The sequence below is a fragment of the Colletotrichum abscissum genome, assembly GCF_030869225.1.
Source record: "Colletotrichum abscissum strain IMI 504890 chromosome Unknown Scaffold_2.1, whole genome shotgun sequence".
Taxonomy (NCBI): domain Eukaryota; kingdom Fungi; phylum Ascomycota; class Sordariomycetes; order Glomerellales; family Glomerellaceae; genus Colletotrichum; species Colletotrichum abscissum.
This window is the reverse complement of record NW_026850098.1, coordinates 1,993,991-2,016,721: the sequence shown is the minus strand read 5'-3', so window position 1 is coordinate 2,016,721 and position 22,731 is coordinate 1,993,991. Positions and strand designations below refer to the sequence as shown.

The window sequence follows — 22,731 nt, the reverse complement described above, 5'->3', positions numbered from 1 at the left end:
GAGTGGCATAAGGACAGGTTCCGACGCAGGCTTACACTATTTTACTATGGAGTCTGCACAGGCGACCACCGGGACGTCGGCAGACCGGACCACAACTTGGCCTTGTCGCATTGCCCTCGAGCTCCCCTCCTTCCGAGTCTCCATATCGATTCCCACGTCCTCGTACCGAACCCCGCGGACCAAGAGAGGCTTTGATGGTTTCAAGTTTCACGCGGTTAAATTGACTAGCAGGGCAACAGTCTGTGTGGATTTGTGAGGTGTGCGCTGGTCCTGGACCTCTGGTCGAAACCCCGAGCGCTATCGAACGTCCTCTCATAACCTACCGACCTCCTTCATTGGTCGATATTCGATGCACACGTTGCATGGGCTAGCTTCCCAAGTCGCGACTCTGCCTGGCATCTGGATGGATTGAGATCCCAACTGGTTCGAGGATCCTGGTCTGCGGCTATTCTGCACCATGCTTTTCTTTCTTTTTCTTTTTCTGTCTTTCTCAGATGAAAAAAAATCTTGCAGGTGAGATGGAACTCATCGGTCCATCGGAAGCTGCTCACCCCATCATAAGTTCTCAACTTATAACCCTACTTGGTATCTCTCCGGGCCTGGGCGTCAACCAAGCGACGGAGTAAACCCTCGAAGCAATGTCTTGGCAGCTCCTGCTGGTCAATTGGCTTACGGACTTAGTTGGCCGGCCGTGTGTTGTGCATGGAGGAGCTACCCGCCTGAACCTCGATTCTTGTTCGATGAACCGAGGGACAAAAAATACACTCGATATTACCCTCCTTGCCTCGCTTCTCTCTCTCTCTTCTTGAGCCTTGCATGGATGCGCAACACGAAGAATCAGGTCATCTGGAACACTACGGTAACCTCGTTGGGCGGCGCCAATGTATCTGGCACCAGACGGCTTCGCTTCGTGTTTCTTTCATTGCCGGCTCTAGTTGGAACGGCCGCAAAGGCCGGCGATACGGTAGCTTCGTTATTCTCGAAAGCTCAAAGCCGGATCACGCACTACCGGACATTTGCTGGAGCTTCGTTCGGTCCAGCTTAGGGCGCGGCGAGAAGGGTCCTTTCTCTACTCTAGCCTTGGACCCTTGACTACTCCAAATTTTAACAATCGCTTGCGACGATGAGGTGTTCAAGCCCTCAGTCAAACGTTGAGGGAGAGAAAGACGAATTTGGATCATTTGTGTCACCTCGAAACGCTCAAGAGCTTCTCGCAACGGCAGCAGATGGGATTGGCCAAGGCTTTGTCAGATCGTTCCTCCCACCCCCCGGTTCCCGAATCCCACGATAACAGGGGTCCCGTGGAGCGAGCTTTCCCGAATACATCTTCTTTGTGCCATGCCGGATTTGCAGATGCAAATGGCGGGCCACATGTCGTAATTCGGCTCTGGTTTCTCTGTCCTTCTTCCGACTTTTGCTGAAGCTTAGAGGTTGGGCAGAAAGCTTTTACGCTAAAGCACCAAATGCCAAGTACGCCCTGCCCGCTAGAGCAAGCGGTTGCCTCGAATATGGATGAGTGCGTTTGGCTGACGAGTGGACAGCATGAGGCGTTCGGGTTTGCGGTATGACGGGATGGGCGAAACTTGGAAAGTTTGCTACTAGCCAGGCGGAACTAGGAGTTTTCCCGCATGTTTTCTTCATTTTCTCTGTACGGACTTACGGTACTCGAGAAGAAAACATGGCAGTAGTGCGGGTGAGTACCGACACGAGGTCGCCGCAAATGTGCGTGCTCACTACTCAGTGCTTCACAAACCAGCCGCCGCAATTTTCTTCTTCGCACTTGTCTTCCATTTTGCAGATGGTTGCTGGCGGGGAGCACGAGTCGCTATTGAGGCTCGGCTGGTGGACACCGTGGGCTGGCGGAGAGAGAGAGAGAGAGAGAGAGAGAGAGACGTCGGAATCGGAGAGAGCCTCACAGGAGATCGTCGTCTGGACCTTGTCTCGTCAGACCCTCTCTTTTCCCCTCCCCAGCTGGATTGCCAATGGCATGAGCGGGGGTGAAGGACGCATGACGGATATTCGTGTATCCCAAACCACAGTTCGAAAGGCGACATGCTGATTGGACGGGTAACCTTGAACGAAAGAGTGGTTCGTTCCCCCAAAGGAGCAGAAACATCTTCATCTCCATCTAAGGTAGGTATTGAGTCGGTGGGGGTGAGGCTGGAGTGATGTTTGATCTGGTGTGGAGAGGGGTGACTGAGCCTCTCACCTCAGTCTACGGAGTAATTAGGTACTCGCCCACTGTTGATAACCACCGAGCTTCTTTCTCAGTCTTCAAGCATTTTCGTACCTCTGCGAACGATGGAGAGATGGAAGGAGCGGGGTATGAAATGGAACGTCTGGGCAAGCTAAACTCTTCTGACGTCGGCAAGGACCAGGGCATCAAGGCCAATAGGTAATCCATCTCGGTCTGTCTCAAGGACATGGCATGCGCATGTTGAAACGACGTGTCCTGCGGTATCACCTAACAACAGCCAGGCAATGATGTTTGTGACGGGCCTTGCGTCGTGGATCACACAGCATGGGGGGGGGGGGGGGGGGGCCCCCTCCCTTTTTTTTTTTTTAAAACTTTACCCGCCGGGGGGGGGCGGTCCCAACGTTTGGTCCCGGGGGGGGGGGGGGGGGGGGGGGGTGGGGGGGGGTGGGGGGGGGTGGGGGGGGGGGGGGGGGGGGGGGGGGAGGACCCCTTCCATTCTGTTATCTGTAAGACTGTACCTGCCGGCGAGGATCGATCTCAACGTTGTGTCTCGTGGTGTGTGTGGTGTGAGGTGGTTGTGTGAGATGATGGTGTGTGCCGGTTCGGGTAGGATGTTTACTTGTTTTGCTTTTTTTTGTGTGTGTTGTTGTTTTGGTTTGTTGTCGTTGTCAATGGCTGTCAAGCAACCGCAACTCAAAACACAGGCCGGCAGGTGGCCCACCAGCCGCGGGCCCTTGCTCGTGGATACTGGATACTGCGTAGGTTCCTCTCTCGAGTCTTACCACCCATGTCACCTCGTCACCGTAGGCGGGGTGGATGGTTCAACTGGTGGTCAAGACTCAGGTCCCATCCCATCACAACATCAGACCGGCGGCCACCCAGCTGGGTCAGCGGCCTATCTGTCTCTGGGGCATCGTTTCTTCTTTAATCTGTGTTGTCTCGCTCAACCACGCGGCTTTTGCTGGCGGTCGCAGCACAAGATCTTGGGATAACAAGCAACATGCTGCACGCGCTGTGCGTGTGTGCGTGTACCTACGCATGTGTACTAGGGTCTTATAGAGATCGCCAGTGGGAGCATCGATACCACGAAACCGAGATACATTGCCCCCCGTGGTCTAGGTATTCAGATGAAATAACGAGAGAGAGAGGGCGGTGAAAAAAGAAAAGAAGAGCAAAAGAGGCCCCGGCTTGTTGATGCATCGGACCAGCTGAAAGAAGATACCGGGAGGCGGGGAGCAGGACGAGGGCCACTTCCTCCGTGCGTAGTGCCGAACTTTATGGGCTCTGTGGCTGTCGGATGGAGTTGCATCGTCTGGTCTTTTCTTTGGAGACCTGTTTTGTTGGCCTGGCTGATCTCCAACACCGATGCTTCAGCTCTATCCCCCGCACACCGTACCACGAAACCCCATTCTTTCCGGTACATGTAGTTTTGCTTGCTCCTCTTCCCATGGTCGTCTACCGGTGCCCGGTAGCTTACGGATCGCCGTTGGCGAGTGAGAAGGGGCAGAGGAGCACGAAGTAGGTTGATGGCGCCATGTTGGTGATGGTGGTGGAGGTGAAGACGACGGTTGCAGAAGAAAAAGCTGCTAAAAATCGAGCCGGTCTCTGCGAGATCAAAGGGTCTTCCTTGGTCGACTTGATAGGAAACGGTTCGCGGTAAGATAGACTTGGGATGCCGGTGTTTACAAGTCTCCTATCACTTGCTTCAAGGTCCCTCCTCCACCCCATGGCCTGAGGCCTGTGTACGCCTGCGGGCAAGGAACAGACCATCTGGACGGTCTTGCGCGCCTGCTAGGTAGATAGGCAAGGACTCCTCTGCTTGTGTAACAGGAATAGAGGATATGGTCGTGGTCGTACCGTGCCTTCTCCCGTTGAAACCTCTTCCAAGGTGTAGCGGTCCAAGATGGCATTGTATGTCTTGAGATGAGGCAAGTCAACGGCAGATGGCGGCATGCTGGTGCCCATGGGCTGAATGGACGACGGCCAACGACAGTAACACGAGGCAAGGGCAAACTTGGCGACGTCAGTAGGCATTGAATCTCGAGATGAGAGACAGAAACAGGCAGAGTTGCTGCAGGTGTCAGAAGTGAAGCGAGCGTGGCTTGACGCCGTGCAAACGTGGTCGGCAACACGAGCTGAGGATTCATAGGTTATCCTGTGCGCGGTACAATGTCCACAGAGGCAACAAAACATAAAGTGTAGACGGGATGTCGCCGCCATGCGGGTTTGATGGTTTGGGCGTTAATGTATCTGTACTCTGTAGGTGTTCCCAACGGGTTCACAGACGGGCTCCATCAGTGCCATCCGCTAGCAATGGTAGGCTGCCGCTGGACGAGCCTGAATTAAAAAGATGGCGAGTAACAGCAAGCAAGCGAGTGCTGCGGCGCTTCCGGAGATCGATACGCCTGGGTTTCTCTCCGAGAGTGAGGGGGCGCTTCTCAGCTCAGGCATGGCCCCTGCAAAAGATAGTCTTCCGTCAGCTCTTTGAAAGCGCCGGGAGTTGTTGTGGGCTGCTGCTTGTTGTTGTCTGCGTCGCGCGGCGGCCCCCTTCGGATACACGTACCATCTGCTCCATGGCCATCGGCAAGCAACCACGCGAGAATTAGGCAGGGTCAGGGAGGTGGTTTTGGAAGCAAAGGTGGTTCGAGTGAGACCAGGTTCATGTTGGCAACTTGGCAAGGCGAGAGACTAAAGAGTCCTAGACACGGACAAGCGTTCCGACTTTAACGGACGTGTGGTGAGAAGGGCCACGAGGCGGCCTGTGACCTTTTTTCCTGTCATTACAGGCCCGGCCGAGAACACCAGAGGTTGGTATTTGAGGAGGAAAGCAAAAAGTAAGTAGTCGTGGTAGCGTACCGTATCCGTAGGCAGTCTTCGGGTGCGAGACGGGGGGGTTTGGTGCTGACTGGATTGTGCCAAGGAGGTGAGATAGCAGGTCTCAGCCGATCTTGCGCTAGGACAGGTGGTGTTCTTTCGGTGTTTCTTCTTTCCACGCACCCACGGCAGCCCGGATTTCCCAAGCCTACGTTTACGTTGGCTCGGTTGGTTTCTGGAATAGCCTCTTTGTGAAGTGGCAGGGGGGCTGGCACCGGTGGGCTGGTGGCAGTGGCGAGAGTACAGTACTCTGTGAGCACTGAGCAGTGTAGCATCGGTTCGGATCAGAGCTGGCCTGTTTTGGGTTGTTTGAAAAGGAGGGGCGGCCATGGAAGCAACAAAGAAGCATTGAGGCTTGAATGGAGGCTGGACTCGAGTCAAGAGTGTTGCAGAGCGGGTTCGTTGAGCATTCGAGATAGTACTGCTTTGGGCACAGTGTTCCGTATGTGTACGGATACTTTGATTGCATGTGTATCTGGTATCTGGAGTAGAGAAGACGGGAGAGGAGGATGAGAAGCGGAATAGAAGTGGAACATGGCGGCTGGTTGGCGCTGCCTCACCATGCTAGAAGTTGCGTAGCGGGCGAGGAAGGAGGAACAGACGAGACGAGGACAAAGACAAGTAGCGGTCCGTTGCAGGAAGGATTCCGTCGGGCAGTTGTAGGTAACTTTCTGTTTGTGACTAACAAGGCGTGGGATGGGAAGCAGTTTGCTCTTGTGCTCAGTCGTGTTGGCTGTTACGGTGTGTTATCGACAGGTTGAGTGTGTTATTGCCCAGGTCAGCCAGCATGCCCGGGCAGGTTGTGACAAAAAGGAAAGAGAGTCGTAGACCTCCAAGTTGGTCATTGCATCTGTACTGCATTGTGTAAGGAGTAGAAAGTGTACTGCGTGTGTAGGGAACAACAGGAGGCGTTGATTAATGGTTGAATTAATTGTCGTATTGTGTATAACATTGATGGCAGATGGATATTGAGGTACATGAACCAACTGCTGGATAAGGCATGGACGGCAAGTACCTGGTAGCTGAGGTGCATTACTGCGTAGGTACTTTACGGAGTAGGAAAGCAAGGCATGGCCCAATGGACGGTGCAGGACATCACAGGCAGGTCCCCTGGGTGCTGGGCGCGGGCTTGCAGGTCCGTCATTTTACCAGGGCAGCGACTGGCTCGGAGCGTTCAGCAGTCATCTCCTGCTACTCCACGCGTCCACGGCTACTGGAAGAGAGGCGCCAGCGAGGGCCACTCCTGGCACTTAGCGATGGCCCACCCGCCGTCCCAGGTACCTTATGCACCTGCAAACATGGATAGTGCCCTGAGAGTGGACACCCGCCTGCCTTGGATCCTTACCCTCACTGCGCAGCAAGGCACCTTGCAAAGTACCTCGAGGCACTGGGCTGCGAACAGTTAGCAGCTGCCTGCGCATATCTTGCCTAGGTAGTGGTGGCTCTTGCGCCAGAGGTACCTTTCCCAGCGTGTACCTCTATCTCTCGAAGTACTGGGGGGAGTACGTACATAAGGTACATGGCAGCAGGTACGTTAGCGCAGGTATTGGCCCGCTTGCCATTCCCCATTCCCCCAATGCTCCACTTGCTCTCATTCTCCCATCTTGCTCTCTTTTCTGTGTGTCTGTGCATGCGTATCTGCCATTTCCTGCCCGCTTTTGTTTATGAAAAGGATACAGGAAAGAGAGAAAAAAAAATAACAAGAAAATTTGACAGAGACGAGGAAAAAGAAAGGGAGTCAAGCAAGGGAAAGAGTAGTAAACAACACAGAAGACAAACCACAACTACAGCAACGCTCTCAACCGAACACACTGAACCACAGATACAATAACAACTTCATACGGATTGCGAATACAGACAGGCACAAGCAAAAGACAAGACTTACTCTGTCACTGTATCTTCTCCCCTCCTCGGCTGCCCTGGCCCCCCCTCCACTTGTCCTGGCAAGCCTTGCCTGGGTCTCCAAATTCCCGATTCCTCCAAGACGATCCACGCCCACCCTACCCTGCTCGACCGTCAGACTTCAGCCAAGAGTCAAGACGAAGAGAGAGAAGGTCTCCAGCTCAGCTAGCCTGGTCTATCCCAGTCTTATCCTCTCTGGGAACAACGACCCTGCTTCCTCTTCTTGTTCTTTTTGTTCTCCATTATCCATACCATACTCCGTACCGTAGCGACCTGTCTATCTAGTGTCCACCCTTTATACTCGGTTTAGCTGCCAATTCCTCGACTTGTACTCTGCCATAGCACACAGAGACTGCTTTGTGCTCTCGTCTGCTCTGCATCTGCATTGCTTTCTCTCGTCGTCCATTCCTCTTTGACCTCTCCCCGAACCTTGGACTTTTTAGACCACACCCAGCACCGACCGGCATCAGCACCGACACCTTGACCTGGACCTTGACACCTGGACCTGGACCCGGACTTGGACCTTACTACCTTGACCATCCGAGAGAACGAATGAACAAACTCCCACGGACACCATACACACACCAACCACACCCTACCAAACTCGCCCACCCCGTCTGCCCGTCCACCCATCCATCCCGTCTCCAATTCCACCCACCTTGCTCTCCTCCTCACCCACTCTCGAACTCGCCCTCACCTTACCTTAACTTACCTACCTCTACTTACCTACCTTTTTACCGGGACGGGACCTTACTTCACCTCACCGTGTCCGGGTCTGGCTTGATCTGACCTCTACCGCGTTCAACCCGCTTGCGCGCTTCTTCTTCCTCCTCCTCTTCCTCTTCCCTTCTCTTCGGTCCCCAGCGTCCTTTTCTTTCCATTCGCCTTCTATTCTGGTCCAACGGGGGGGTTTCCTGGACCCATTGGCCGTAGTACTTGATTGTCCGAGGGCCAATCCGTCTGTGTGAGATCACGGTCGCTCGACGTGTGTGCGATTCTTCTTTCGCCCTACCGTTACAGCCCTTTCTCTGTCTCGGGCCTCACTCTCGCTCTTCAACTAGACAACTCACCTTACGTCCTCCACCACAACCACCACCAGCTCAAATCGCCAACGGCCCTGTCTAGGACTTCTTTACTTCGATTCAACCTTGCGCCCCTGTTCTCTCTCTCCAACTTCTCAGTCTTTTTTCTCTCTCTTTCTTACTCCCTCCCTCTCCTGGAATCCGTCTTCTCTCTGCCCGCCGAGACCGCGACACAACCCACCCACCCACACCTCGGAAAACACATCAAGACTCGACGCACGCATTCCTCACCATACGACCCGAGAAATTGGCCCATATGTCTTGACGATGCTCACCACGTCTCTCGAGAGCATCCACGACTCTTCCGCCCGCATGCCCGTCTTGGGCCTCGTAGCCGTAGCTTGGTTCTCCCGCGTCGAATAAGGCTCTGCAATCATGCAGACCGTTCCCAGTGTAAGTTGGATTGCCTTCATGCTTGCTTACTAGCATTTTGCCATCCACCCCGACAGGCATCCCCCCAACACCTGCTTGGATCACAACCACGCGGATACTGTGTTGCGCATGCTTTCTTCTCCCGTAGACACACCAATTCCCGCCCTATATGGGTCTTCCTCATTTCCCATATACTCCTCCATTCCCATGCTTCCCAGCACGCAGCACCGGTGTCCCTGATATCTTGTCCCTCTTTTGCCTGGTTCATCCCATCTTGCCTGCTGACTCGTCGCCTCATTAGCTCGTGGGAACTGGCACTGCCGTTGCTGCAGCGGCTGTAGGTCTAGTGTTTGCTCATCCCGACGATTCGAGTTCCACACAGTCTTCTTCCAACAGGAGGATACTAGTCTCAGACCAAGACATTCCTCCGAATCATCGACTGAGCAGCCCTCCCGTCTCTTCCTCACGGCCCGGCACCAGTTCTGTTGCCCAGCTGCCGACCCTCGACGACGCCTGCTACACGCCACTTCCCACTCATTTCTCCTTTACCTCGAACTCGAATTCGAATTCAAACCCAAACGACGCCCCGGCCGAACCCTCTGCGCGCCCCCGCCGTCCTCTCAGCTCTCACTTCAACTTTGCGCCCTCCATATTGCACAGCAGGAGAGCGTCCTACGTGAAGCAGGGAGATCAAGCAACTGCGCCCTCGGTCAATGAGGATACGAGAGACTCGGTTTCCTCTAGTGGGTCCTGGATGAGACGCCTGTCACTACGGCCTTTGTCACAACACGGAAGCATCAGGTCGAGTTTGGGTTTCGATAATCAGTCTGTCGCTTTCTCTCACGGTTCAGCCGCTCCCATTCTTTCGCCTACCGGTTCTATTCCTCCTCCTTTGCCTCCGAATAAACTGGTGAAGCGCCCGCCCTCGGCACATCAGAATGGTGCTGTAATGCGCCGTCGCTCCAGGACACACCTTCCCAGTCTTCGCCGACCAGCGACGAGCCACCAACGATCTGCCACTTTGCACCAGATCAATTACGACGGAAACCACATCGAGCCGATCGCAGAACCAAAGTTCTCCTTTGACCAATATCTTCAAGAAGCAGGAGAAGGTCTCGTGCCACCGCGGCCCCAAGGCGAATCGACCCTGCAGCAAAAAACAAAATCAACAACCAAGTGGACCTCTTTTTTCCACAATCGCAGAGCAAATGTCATTGCACGGAGCGTGCCTGACCGTATAATTGACAGGAGTCCCAGCACCCGATCGGCGACAACAAAACGCATACTAGTACCCGACAGCCAGAAGCAAGATATTTACTTAATAAGGAGTGGCATGCTGGGAGACTCGGTTGCGCCCGTTGAAGAAGCCCTGGTGCTTGTCGAAGATCCCCCATCAGCCATCGACGACACAAACGAGGAACCTCATGGTGAGAAGGAAACAGAGAGAGAATCACAAGAAGACAACACCCCGTCAACACCAGAAGATACACCGACAAAGCGCACACACCGATCGCTCACAATGCATTTCAACTCCCCGAACTGGATGCCAAGAGCTGGCAGCCTCCGACGAACAAAACGCGGGGCGGGATCCAAAGGTGGTGGTGGTGGTGGTGGGAATAAGCGGCATGTGTCTGCGCCTACGACGACATCCCCCGGCCAGGCGCAAGCGCAAGACAACAACCTTGTTGCGCCTGCAGACGAGTCTCAAACGTCGCCAAAGCATCACCCTGCCGCCAGCCTTGACCCCACTTCCAATACGCACCTCAGAACTCGCAGTCGCAACTCTTCGTCGCCCTTGCCGCCGCTTTCACGTCTTTCCAGCTTCAACGTCGACGTTTCTAGACTTGGCTCCTCGTCGGGAGGCGTTACTCCATCTCCCCGCTCGATACATCCTTCTGGCAGTTCTCAGGGTTCGGCAGCGCTAGCTGCTTATAATCGCAGCGCTACGACAGACCGCAGTTCGACCATGAACAGTTCCGATTTCGATGCTAGATTTATCTCTGGCGACGATTATGACACGGACTTACAGAGCGATACTGTCTTTGACTCGTTGCGAACTGCCGAATCCGATCGCAATCGCGCAGCGGAAACCCCACTCGACCACATGTTTGATGAGTCGCCCCCAAGCACTGCCGGTCATCCCAAAGCAAAGAGGCTGTCCATCCAGGAAATGCTCAGTCACTCGTGGGATGCTAACGAGAGGATTATGGAAGAGGACGAAAACATGCCGACGCCGGTACGTGTTCATCATGAACCCAGAATTCGTACCGATTCGGATACCATGGCACCGCGCTACAGCTTGGAACGCCCTTCGAACGAGTACTCGCTCGGAAGCAAGGACTTTGGTCGCCTTTCTATCGAAGACGATTTCGATGAAGATTGGGCACGCGACGAAGACGAAATGGCCTACAGCAACCAGCTATCGCCTCCTAGCTCGATGAACTCGCGTGGCGTTAGCCCTAATTTGCGCATGGCGCTTGCGAACATTAGCGGTAACGGCAACGCCGATGCAACGCACGACCCTAGCGAGAGGCCGAGAAGCAACATATTTGACTGGAGTGAGCCAACTCAAGAGAAGACCGACCTGGGCAGCTCCTTCAGACCCAAGACCGCCTATGGAAAGCAGGAACTCGATATCAGAGGTGGTCGCGCCGCTATCCGGATGCGACCCTCAGCCATGCACGTTCGCAGCCAAAGTGTGCCAGTAGTCCACGATCCTACAGACAGAGGACCCGTGAATCCCAAATTCGGCACCTGGGGCCTGAGTAGCAAGACCGTCAGCGAGGACTGGGACGATGACTTTGAGTTTGGTGGCAACGAGAGCGAAGACAAGGAAACCGAAAACGCATTCGCAATGGTTGTTCCCGCCTCTATTCAAGCGTCACAACCTAGCCTCAAGCAGCATTCCGGTCACATTAGAGAGCTCTCGCTGCTCGTCAACGATCTCAAGCGTTTGTGTCGCCATGGCCGAGATCTGGATATGCTCGGCGGCTCCAACGCAGGTCTCTGGGAGGAAGCCGAGGGTATCATTGCACTCGCGTCGCCTGATGAAGATGAGTTGGAGGGCATGGACGTGGACTCATCCTCTATCATGAGCGGATTCGACGCTGCGTCGCCGGACCCCATCGAGAAGGAAGACCCCTTTGATGAGGTACACGAGATCAACGTTTCCAAAACAGCCGTCATTCGTGAACGCCCCGCTGGTCGTAGACGTTCGGTCTTCTCTCCAGACGACGACATCTTTGGCGGAAACAGTCCCGCTCCGGATGAGCTTCCTCCGCCGCGACCAAGAACGCCGGAGAATAACATCAACATGGGTGGCCACGACGTTACCGATATTGTCAGGTCCGTCCTGGACGCCATGCAGCAACGATCCGTCTCCGACGCCGCCGCCCGCGACGACAAGCTGCACTTTGGCACCAACAGCCTGAAGGCTCTCGTCAAGCGCGCAGGCGATCTCCGAGACATCTTGTCAGAGGTCATCCGTCGCGCAGACCAACTTACATCGAGCCCTGCCAGAACACCCCGGCAGCACAACGATAGCCCGGCCTTTACCCGGGTCTTCACCCCAGAGCATACTCCGTCTCCATCTAGCCCGCCGAAGAAATTGCCTCACAGCAGAAGCGCGAATTCTGCACTCGGTCGTGGATCAGTTGACGCTTCGCCGTCAGGCGGCTTACAGCGGATGCAAATGATGACGGTCAGCTGAGATTAGGCAAGAGATGTTGAATCACAACATCTGGAACCTTGACAGCATGACGGACTGTCCGTCCTTCTCGGGCTACAACAGCCCTGTACATGTACGAACATTGTTGATTTTCTTGTCTGCATAGCGACGGGTTTGGGGGGTTTTCAGTTGGAGGTTTCTTTTTGTCCCTTTTCTTCACTCGATGCCACATCCGACACAAAAGACAGTCCCGGCACTTTTTTCGACTCGATCGACTCGGCCGAATCGAGCGAGCTACAAAATTTCTACACGGCGACATCTGTGGCTGGCAACAAGCCTTGTAGACAGATACATATTCCAGCCTTTCCAGCTGGGTTTCCCTAACGCTTCTTTATTATTTTCTTACCAACGAGAGAAGGCTTATGACGACGTAATCATGTACGATTTCGCTAGGCAAGTCCTCGAGCCCAGGTTTAATGGAATGCCATGGCAGGACAAGCACCCTCTGGCGACGGAACGGGTGGATGATGAAATGGGAATGCGAACGAAAAAACACAAAGGGCAAGGAAACGGAAGAGGGAAATGGAATTTGGAATCAAAGCATCGCGCAAGACACGTAGTCCACATTGCGAAGATGGGCCATGTGCCAGAACAAATATCTACCTCGTTTAGAGACCTAGTACTCTTTCCAGCTAGTTCTTGCAGTGGCATTATGCCATGGGTAGACGAAGAGGCAAAAACAAAACAGACAGGATCAGTTCATTGGTCGGCCCATTGGTTTTATATCATGGCTTTTTTACCCTCCTTTTTTTCGAACATGTTTTTTGCTTCGCGTATGGTGGTCTTCTTGTTGCTTCCATCCCAATAATCCATCATGGCAAAGACAATATTAATGAGCAGGCGCTTCTCCCCGTCCTCCGCCATGCAACCATGCCTTTCTTCTTCGTATTGGAGGGGCCGTCGCAATGTCTGGCAGGAATCATCAGTATTCAACCTAGGCTCGTATGCTCTTTCGCATTAGTTTCCGTCTACACTGGCGACTTTATTTAAGCATACTCCATTGTTTTGATGGGAAAGGAAACGTGGACCATGACGGGCCAACAAAACAGGTCGAGAGATACCCGGTCTTTTTTCCCAAAATGGACGGGAAATGGGATTAGGAGGGGTTAATGGACTTTTTCCAGAGGGGTTGTGGCGATGGAGAACAGTATGGGGATAATGACGTGACGTCGCGAAGACGATGAAGATGAAGCAGGATATACTGAAGATGTGTACATGGGTTTAATGAATGATAAATATTTCATCAAGTTTTTTTTCTTTCTTTCTTTCTTCTTCTTTTTGTAGTCTCCGTTTGTGTGGATGTGACTGATTAGTGTTGAGACCGGAAGTTGTAGACGTATACGATTGATGGAGAAGAAGAATTACATGGACTGGCCAAGTAGTTGACGAACTCGAGGTGTAGTTCATCATGTTACACTCTGTCGTATATGAGAGTAGAGGTTTGGGGGGGGAAGGGATGGCAAGTAACCAGCATACTTTGGCCATCTTCGGGTCCTCTCTGTTGGGGGTTTCAGGACCCTTTCAGTTGACGGAAACGTTCTTCGTCGTGGTAGTCGGAAGAAAACCACCGTTTTGGCTGGGCTTAACCGCTGCCGTTGGAGCCGGGCTCCCCACAATATTTATGAGCTATTATGACTTCCTCTTTCTTTGGATGGTTGCTACGTGGGTAGGCTTGACGTGTGTCGACTTCTTTTACTTGGCTGGATGGATAGGTGGTAGGCGGACAGCACGCGCGCTTTGGAGTCGGCACGATGACTCGTGATAAATGGAGAGAAATGATCTTTGCCGTTTGACACTCACTATTTTTCTGCCTCTTTGGCTTTCCGGTAGTGTGGCTCTTTGTGGTTGATGACATTCTGACTTTGGGGTGTAAATTAATCGGGGATATACGGGGTAAATCGTATTACCACGATGTAGTGACCAGAAGACATATAAACACGCAGAAACACACACACACACACACATCAGTCATCCAGGGAAACAACGTGGGAACACCTGAAGCTTTTGTAGCTACTAGACAAGATAAAAAAAGAGAAACACTGTTTGAGTGTGTGGGTGTGACTGCGAAAGTCCTTTTAGAAAAAGAAGGGAATTCCCCACAACCTCGCAGAAACAAAAAAAACGCTATGTAAGAAGGACCACTGATTTCTTCTTACATCGTGTCACCGATTTCCTTTCCCTGAGACCACAAATCTCAGATCCTGTTCTTTCCTAAATCTGGATATCCTTTTCCAATCTTTTGTCCAAACACGACAATTTTCTCACCCGAACTGGATAATCAGCTCCTCCTCCACAGACTCCTGAGCCACGTCCTCCGCGATCCAGTACCGGTTACCACCCAGAGGCGTGACGCTCCTGCTTCTGAGCTCGGCGCCGTAGACGTCGTTCCACATGGCCTGGCCGTCAAAGCTGACTAGGCCAAAGGTGGACGGGTCGGTGCTGGTACCACCCATCTTCTTGGTGCGCTTGATGCGCAGGCGGCGGGATTCAGGGTCCTCGGGCTTCATGGGCGTCGTGTCGTGCGCGTGGCGGCGGGGCTTGGTGGGAGGGATCCACATGATTCCCGTGTCTTTGGGGATCGTGACGACGGGGGCGGTCCAGAGGGGCACGACGGTAGAAGGAACCGAGGCGAAGAAGATTGGGTTTGCGACGGCGGGGTCGCAGACTGTTGTCGTCGTCACGGAGCCTGCGAGGGCCGGGTGCGACGTCGCTGCGTTGAAGGAGGATGAGAACACGGCCCGGTTGAGAGCCTCTGCCCACTCTGACGGCGTGGAAGCCTTGCGGACGAGACGCGGTGAGGGGATCGCACCGATGGCCTCACTCAGGGCGGCTTCCCATTGCGCTGCCGTCGCTGTTGTGCGGCGGAGGGGCTCAGGCTGGGTAGATTGCGGTTGAGCGGACATTTGGGACTTGAGGGAATCCCACCATGTCGGTTGCTTGACGGCGGGGACCTCGGGGAGCGGCTCAAAGTCGGACACGGCTTCCTCATCGTCGGATCGTGTTGATGCGGTATCCAAGGATGGCGTGGAGCGGCCAGACGAGGCGCGGGAGCTGGGTCTAGCGACGGCGAGGGACATCCAGTCTTCGATGCGGGTCTCTGCGGGTGTAGGGGCCCAGAGGCTGAACGACTCGAGCTGGGGCAGCTCCTCGGACGTCACGCGGGCGGCGGAGGGCATGCCGAGGCCGACGGGGAGTGCAGAGGTTGTTCTGAAGCACGCGCGCTTGTGGCTGGGGTTGAACAAGCCGGTAGACTCGGTGTAGATGACGGCGGGTCTGGCAGCCCACATGGACGTCTTCTTGCTCTTGCGCTGCTGCTGCTGTTGCGGCTTGCTCCAGAGGGGAGTGTTGGACTGGGCCAGCTTTTGCTTCTTCGCAGGCGCGGTCCAGAGAGAAGTGCTGTGGATGACGGCAGGCTCTGGGAGACGCTCGCGGACGCGGGCAGGGGCGCTCATCTTGTCGAGGTAGCTTCCCCAGACACGGGCATCGGGTTGCGGAAGACCTGTTGAGGTGCGACGGCTGATGAAATGCTTTGGCTTAGGGGTCCAGAGAAGGGAGACGGGTTCCGGCGAGGAGGCAAAGTCCTCGGCGGCGATGGTGATGACCATTGAGTCGTGCTTGGGGTCGTCGTTATCCTCAGCCGTCTTCTCGTCTTCGGAGTCTTCGTACTCTGACTGAGAGCGCTCAGAGATGTACTCCTCGGCAAAGGACTCTGGGCGGTATGTGATAGGCTGGGGGAGTAGACTGTTCTTGGACGGGACCTGATCCGACTGGAGTAGACTGGCGATTTCCCAGAGGGTGGTCTCGTCGAAGCCGTCGTCACTGTCTTCGTCGTCTTCGATATCAGACACTTCGTCGTCACCTTCTTCCTCGTCGTCGTAGTCGTCAAAGAAGGAAGAGGAGTATTCTTGAGCTTCGAGTTGCTTTGCGCGAGCTTCTAATGCGGCACGTACTGCAGGTCCACCAGTTGACATAGTACCGGGCATAGCCATAAACATATGACTTGGCCCACGCGGTTGGACGGTGGCGGTGTCCGACTTCTCGCCCCAGGGGAACTGGAAGATACCGAGCGTACCTCTCTTATCAGGAAGGGGTTGCGGGCTCTCAAGAATATCGGGCAACAGTGTGACACGCTTGCTACGTCTTGGTGGACGTTGGGTCAGGGGACGCTGGGGCTGTTGGAAGTTATCCTTGATGGGCTCAGGGCTCCAAGAGACACGCCAAAGTCCGGAGGTGGGCCGCAGCTTCTTAGCAGCAGTATGATCGGGCTGCCAAAGTTGCGAGCTCACGATATTTAGGGGATCGGAGACCTTGCGTGTCGCAGGGCGAACGGAGATACCAGGTAAGGTGTCGCCATTGGGGGAAGTAACTTTAGACGCGACGCCATGGTTTGCGGGAGGAGCCCAAAGCAGCGGTGGTTCGCGCTCAAAATAAACTGGCGAGTCGGGTTTCCACAGACATTCTGGGGGTGCGGGAGCTCGCTCGTTCGGCATGAGCCTCGCGAGTATCTGAGCGTTGACACCGTCAGCGCCGTCGGACTCCTCGTCGGTGTCCGGTGGGGTAGGACTGCCAAGCTGCAACGCCGCAGCAGTCGCACTCAAGGGCGCTTTTGAGACAGACAAGAAATTGAGGTTTCTCTTTGCCAATAGTTCAGAAGCGTTCTCCATATACTCCATTTGAGCATCCGCAAGTCGCTGTTGCCAGAGACTGGTGCGGTTGTTGTTGGTGCCGTCAGAAGAGAGGGAAGACGCGCTTAGCGTCCTCAGATCTTCAGACGACGACTTGCTCATGCTGCCCATCCGAGCGCGGCGGGAATTGCGCCGGTCTAACGCAATGTTGTTGCGCTGGGGAATCTCTTGCAGCGACTCGTCAATCTGGGCAAGGCTTCGTGAGTTGACAATTGCAGACTCGTGTTGCGAGTTGCGGACCGACGTCGTTCCAACTGTCGACATGGAGTCCCGGCTGAGACCATGCTGCATCTCGTGCCATTGGTTCTCTTGCTGACCCATTTCAGCTTCCAAAGATTCCAGAAGACGAATTCTCTGTCCTTGGCTTTCGTACGAGTCGCGGTTCGGCTGTTCCAGCTTCTTGAGTTGCGCTTGAATCATTTCGTAGGCGTGTTGCGGCGACTCCAATGGAGAAGGCTCTGCGGCGTGCATCACGATCGCGTTCTTCTTGACGGGAGATCTGAGCTGGAGAGCTCTCGGAGGCGGCTGTCTGCGCGACTGCACCGGCTCCTTGCGCTCAGTGAATGTGATGCTCTCGTCGCCGATGCGACGATGCCAGCGAGCACCTCTGTTTGCGAGGCTCACCTCTGGAAGGTTGACGGGGCTTTCGCGAGCCTCTTGCGGGGCTTCCACGTCTCTCTCATGCTCAATAGATGCATCGAGCATGATTGTCATGACCTCCTTGCCGTCGTTGTGGCTGATCATGGATAAGTCGCGAGGCTGGATCCAAGTCGGCTTCGGCATGTGCGTAGCCTCTTGGATGTTCACCGGCGCGACAGGTGAGTGAATGGATCCCCAGTTTGTCGTGGTCTCTTCATCTCGAGTCCTGACGGTCCTCGTCTCGCTGAACTCAGAGAGACTAAGGTTGCGAACCGGAAGCACAGGTGATGACTGGCGCTTTGCTCCGTCGTATGCTCGCTTGATCTCCGCGGTGTCGTTGACAGGTAACGCAGGAATCCAAGAGTCGTGCTCATCAGGTCTTCCAGTGATAACGGAGGTATCAACGCTGAATTTGGAGGTGTTGCGAGGCAGATCTGGCCGAACTGACTCTTCGATATCAAGAATACTCTGGGTCCGAATGGACGTCTTGGTCGAGCGATCGGACTGCTTGGACTGATCCCGACTGCTTCCTGATTCCCATGCATCTCTCTCATCACCTCCCGAGTTGCTCGCAGGCTTGAAGGCCAAAGGAACCATGGGCATCTCGGGAACTGGGGTTCTGGGCTGGACACCCGCCTCAGAGTTGCCAAGAGCTCCCGGGAAGAAAAGATCCATCTTCTCATCGAAGGTCATGCTCTTGGTGTCATTTGGCAGTGCGCGTACAGGATGGTTACCGGCGCTCTTTGGTGGTGGTGGCAGAGGTGGCAATTGAGTCGGGCTGCCAGGATTCGATAACAGAATTGATTTCCTGCTCATGATGGAACCACCTGACTTGCTCCGCCTGTGGTTAGGAGAGTTCTCTGCTGGGAAGATTTGGCGGTCCTTGCCCTGCTGTCTCGGAATCGGGCGAGGTCTATGAACGACGGACCCTGATGACTTGAGCCCTGGCCCAGGAGACTGCATATGAGGCGTCTTGGCGGCCTGGTTCGAGGCTCCCTCAATGATGCTTTGCACTGCCGTCGGGTCATTGTACTGGATCTTGTTCACGAACATGACAGTCTGCTCCTGTTGAACTGCGTCCTTGGGCAAAGGCCTCATGGCCATCGCTCTAGGGTTCGATGGCAGGCCACCCGTCGGGCGTCGCTGTAAACTGCTGCCTCCAGGTGTCTTGGGCGAAAGAGGTTTTTGCCTGGAGGGACGGATTGTCGGGTCAACGGCGGTCTGAATCGGCCAGGTTGGTGGTAGATCCGGCTTCTTGGTAGGTGACATCAAACGAGCGGCGCTCTTGGGTGGAGGCGGAGGTACGAGACCAAGGGGCGGTGATGCAACTGTGAATTCGGTCGCAGTAGAGGATTTCTGGCTCACGGAACGGTCGAGGGTCTTTTGCGTCTTCTGGCTCATAGTCCTTTCCACAGTACGCTGGCTGGCTGATCTGTCCATCGTCTCAAAGGGGCTCAGGGGTCTTTCCGGGCGTTGTGGCCGAGGCGGAGAGATGCTGCTCACAGGTACGGTCTGCGGGGGCGTGACCGGTCTCTTTTCGTTCTCGAGCTGCTGGAGGGTCTCTGGCATTTGCCTGGGGGATCTGCGTCTGATTTCCTCTACGCCGGGGGACAGCTGGGCGGACGAAGTCGTTGCGGGGGGATTCGACATGAGCCCAACCGATCGGAGTTGTTGCGGTTCCGCAGGAGGCGACTTCAGCCCAATTTCCTTCCTCTTTCCACTCTGAGCACGTTTGAGAGCCTCTTCCGGAGTAATCGCTGGGGGCTTGGGAGCCGGGCGCTGCGCGTTGAAGCTCGAGTTCCTTTGCATCGAAGTAAAGTCGTTGCCTCTCTTCTCCCTGTCGTTCTTTGCGGCCGTGGCGAGGTCGATGGTGGCGATCTTGCTCAGGGGGTTCTGCTCTCCGCTGTCCTGGAGGATCGGGTTGGATATAGCATTCTTGATGTTCGAGCCCGGTCCAATTTTGTCGAAGATACTCCGTCCCTTCATGATGTTGGGTCTCGCGTCCATGCTCCTGCTTTGCCTGGGAGGTGCCGTCTGCGCCCGAATCGGTGGGAAGAGCTGGCCCTGCACGGGAACACCGCCTACACCGGTAGATGCCTGACCCGGAGCGATGCTAGGCATGGTGGGCAGAGCGCCGCCGCCGACACCTCCACCAAAGTCAACAGGTTGGTTGAAAGTCGTGACAGTAGTAATTGTGCCTCCTTTGAGGTCCTCGTATCGCGACGGCGGGTAGTCAGTGTCTGAAGTTGAGAGGTCTCTGCTGGAACTGATGTTTCGTGGGGACTGGGCATCCGGATGAACTTCTTGCTTTTGGCGAGGGGGTAGCAAGACTCCCAGAGAGCCTGTAAGGATGCCTGGGAAGTGTTAGCAAACAAGCGCAGCGAGTCGAAGGCTCGGCACGTACTGAGAAGGATTGACAGGCCAGTGGCGGGAAGAGCAGTTCTAAAGATCAGCTCAATAGTGTCTATGCCCAGAAGCATTGGGATACTTGTCTATCAAGATGATGTGTGATTAGTATTATGATGTGTCAAAGCAATGGCGTGAAATACGTACCGCCGTCCAGAGGGCGAGGGCGCCAATGACCCAGAAGATGGCCTTCTTCACCGGCACACTCGTGATGCCAATCGAGTTGGCTCTGAAGGCGAGCGCAGCAATCACGGCAAAGTCTGTGACCATGACAACAGCACCGATAGCCAGAAGATCATTCCTGGCAACGCAAACGGTGGCAATCTGAGCCTTCTGGAACCCAACAAATACGCCGCCCAGAATGAATCGCACGCCGAGGACCGCCTGGTAGACCATGGCGCTCGCCGGCGCTCTCGCGTTCGCGTTGATAGCCCATAGCAAGAACTGCTCGATGGTGAATCGGGCGAGTTGATCGAAGATTGTAGTAAAAATTACGGCGACTTGACATCCGGCAGTCGAGGTTGGGTCGAGGGTGATGCCGGTGAAGTCTATTTGAGCCCACAGGGCGGATGATACAAGGAATGTGATGAGGACCAGCCTCAGGCCGTCCCGAAAGATCTTTGAGCCATGGCCCTTTGCTAAAGGAAAGACGGCGGGCGTCGCGGCTTGGATGACGATTCCACTGTGAATCAGGATGGTTAGCGCAAATGTTCTCCCTCCGTTCTCGCGGTTCCTTCCTCTCTTCAGTTGTCTCCCATGCCCATGATCGTTTCTTCCATGCCTCTTTTCACATTTGAGGCTCCCAACTGTCCCTAACTGGCGTCGACGATGGAGGTGATGACGGGTGACTAACAAGGTAAGGGCCGAGACCAAGGCCTGAACAATTCCTGGAATGAACATTTCGTTTGTCGGGGCCGCGGGCCGGCCGGGAGGAGAATCGAAAAAACCCAGTCAATGGGGGAATGTTGAAGGAAAGAAAAAAAAGTCTTAGTGAAGGAAACGAATCATTGTGAGAATGCCTCGTACTATGGTTGCATTCCACGATCAAACAAAGACAAACATGACAGGAAAGATGCCCCACGATGTACACACGAAGTGGCAGATAGATAGTATGAAGGATGACAGGACGGAGATGTGTGAGGGCGCGCGGTAGGACGAGCAGAGGCGGATGTTCTCTCGATACGCTTTCGGGGACGCACCAGAGTGGAGAGCGAAGACGGGGGGCACAGACGAAGAGGGAAGGAGAACAGAGTAGCCGGCAGACTGACAAACCGGGAGGGGGGTGTGTGCAGATGGTGGAAGGCCAGGTACGGATAGTCAGAGACTCAGAGTAGATTTGGATGCGGTAGTGTAAAGAAAGGTACGGATGGATGGATGGATGGACGGTGATCCTGCGGCTGCGTCTACGTATGGGCTACCGCGCTGGAGCAAGATGAGGGAGCAGGAAGACGTAACGCCAGGGACACACGATGAAGAGGCACGGCGGTCCAGAGAAGACCAGCAGTACCTGCAGACGCTGCAGACCAGAGTATCCGTACGAAGTACCCGGCCTCGTCTCATGGGACGGGCATAGTGTGGTAGCCTATTTCCAAGGTTATTCTCGGTATGAGGGTTCTGGGGGACCCGGCCAGATGTTACCTCAGCGGATGGTCTAAGCCAATCCCAGAGCCAGAATCGGCTAAAATGATGTGTGGTCCTTCTGAAGAGTCGAGTTGCAAAAATGAGATACTTGACAGTAGACACTCGACAAGCGTAGTGTAGGAGGGAAGAGGGTCTCAAACCGGCCGTGGGCAGGGTGCTGTGAGAGATCTCTCGATACGTCGTTCATGCCGGCACTGGTCAGGGGCGGTGATTGGGCTGGCGGCAAGGCTGACAGGGGTTAGAACCTTGTTCTATCCACCACGACGCCGTGGCGTGCGTCGACTCTGTTTCAGCGTCGAAACCCACGATGTTCGGGATGGAGGGGTCCAGGGCCGACCAGAGGCCCCATTCCATTCCATCCGTCTTGACTCTTTTTATCTTCTTTCTTTTTCTGGTCTTTGGGTCTGGTCCAGGGTGTCTGTCTGGCCGGTGGTCTCTTCTCATCTATAGCAATTCGCCTCGTGTCTTTTGGGACCTAGGGTGGTTTATTCTTGTCATCGGAACAGGAAAGTCAGACCCTTTTTGTGGGGGTTTTTCTTCTTAGCTGGTACTTGTATGGAACGATTTGGATGGACTCGTGTTAGTAGCTGGAAATGATACTAGAGCAGCGCAGACCTTGACAACACTTGTTGTGTCCCATCGTCATCGTCCAATGGAGTAGCGATGGTTCGTTGAGGCTCAATTTTGGGGCTAATCGACCCGTGGACTTGCAACAAGGAGTCTCTGAAGGTCGGCGCTTCGTCGAACAATTGTGCAGTACTCCGTAATACCAGAGTGCAGAGGAACATCCTAAAGACCAGAGATGATAGACTCGGCCAATTGCTGGCCATATGTGGAAACACACGCAGCCTGCCCTTGCTGTTTGACAATTGACGTCTAACTTTGCCGCTGGCCTCGCCATGAGGGAGGGGGAGAAAAGAAGGTACTAAGGTGCATTCCTCGCATCAGAAACCTACCTGCGCTTAGCAGAGGAGAGAGGTCCGAGAATAGAACCTTTGATCGAGGCAACGGTGATTCCCCTGTGCAGCCCGCGTGTCTCCTTTGAACTGCGGATGTCCTGGGACTCCTGGTTGATCGAAACATGAAGAGTCGAACGCCTTCTCTCTGGAAAGCAATCGCCTTTTGGCAGAGCTATCCTCGGTTCTGGGGTGACATGTGTACCCGTTATGCAGCAAGGCACCTCGTCCTCGTCCTTTTCCTCGCTCG

At 54.6% G+C, this 22,731-nt stretch overlaps 6 protein-coding genes across 6 annotated transcripts; 4 read left to right on the top strand and 2 right to left on the bottom strand.

Moving 5' to 3' along the window:
• Positions 1-3,879: 3,879 nt before the first annotated feature.
• CABS01_01314 (uncharacterized protein) lies at positions 3,880-4,344 on the bottom strand (the record flags this gene model as incomplete). The annotated part of the gene is made up of 1 exon (XM_060534694.1): positions 3,880-4,344. The coding sequence occupies one exon, from the start codon at positions 4,342-4,344 to the stop codon at positions 3,880-3,882; it is 465 nt and encodes a 154-aa protein (XP_060401772.1).
• Positions 4,345-6,590: 2,246 nt separating this feature from the next.
• On the top strand, positions 6,591-6,902 carry CABS01_01313 (uncharacterized protein; the record flags this gene model as incomplete). Its single annotated transcript, XM_060534693.1, has 1 exon — positions 6,591-6,902. The coding sequence occupies one exon, from the start codon at positions 6,591-6,593 to the stop codon at positions 6,900-6,902; it is 312 nt and encodes a 103-aa protein (XP_060401771.1).
• Positions 6,903-8,430: 1,528 nt separating this feature from the next.
• CABS01_01312 (uncharacterized protein) lies at positions 8,431-12,136 on the top strand (the record flags this gene model as incomplete). Its single annotated transcript, XM_060534692.1, has 2 exons — positions 8,431-8,448; positions 8,729-12,136. The coding sequence occupies 2 exons, from the start codon at positions 8,431-8,433 to the stop codon at positions 12,134-12,136; spliced, it is 3,426 nt and encodes a 1,141-aa protein (XP_060401770.1).
• Positions 12,137-12,317: 181 nt separating this feature from the next.
• CABS01_01311 (uncharacterized protein) lies at positions 12,318-12,962 on the top strand (the record flags this gene model as incomplete). The annotated part of the gene is made up of 1 exon (XM_060534691.1): positions 12,318-12,962. One exon carries the CDS (start codon positions 12,318-12,320, stop codon positions 12,960-12,962), a length of 645 nt encoding a protein of 214 aa, XP_060401769.1.
• Positions 12,963-14,415: 1,453 nt separating this feature from the next.
• On the bottom strand, positions 14,416-20,784 carry CABS01_01309 (uncharacterized protein; the record flags this gene model as incomplete). Its single annotated transcript, XM_060534689.1, has 4 exons — positions 14,416-19,832; positions 19,883-19,970; positions 20,032-20,566; positions 20,738-20,784. The coding sequence occupies 4 exons, from the start codon at positions 20,782-20,784 to the stop codon at positions 14,416-14,418; spliced, it is 6,087 nt and encodes a 2,028-aa protein (XP_060401767.1).
• On the top strand, positions 18,971-19,204 carry CABS01_01310 (uncharacterized protein; the record flags this gene model as incomplete). Its single annotated transcript, XM_060534690.1, has 1 exon — positions 18,971-19,204. The coding sequence occupies one exon, from the start codon at positions 18,971-18,973 to the stop codon at positions 19,202-19,204; it is 234 nt and encodes a 77-aa protein (XP_060401768.1).
• Positions 20,785-22,731: the final 1,947 nt, after the last annotated feature.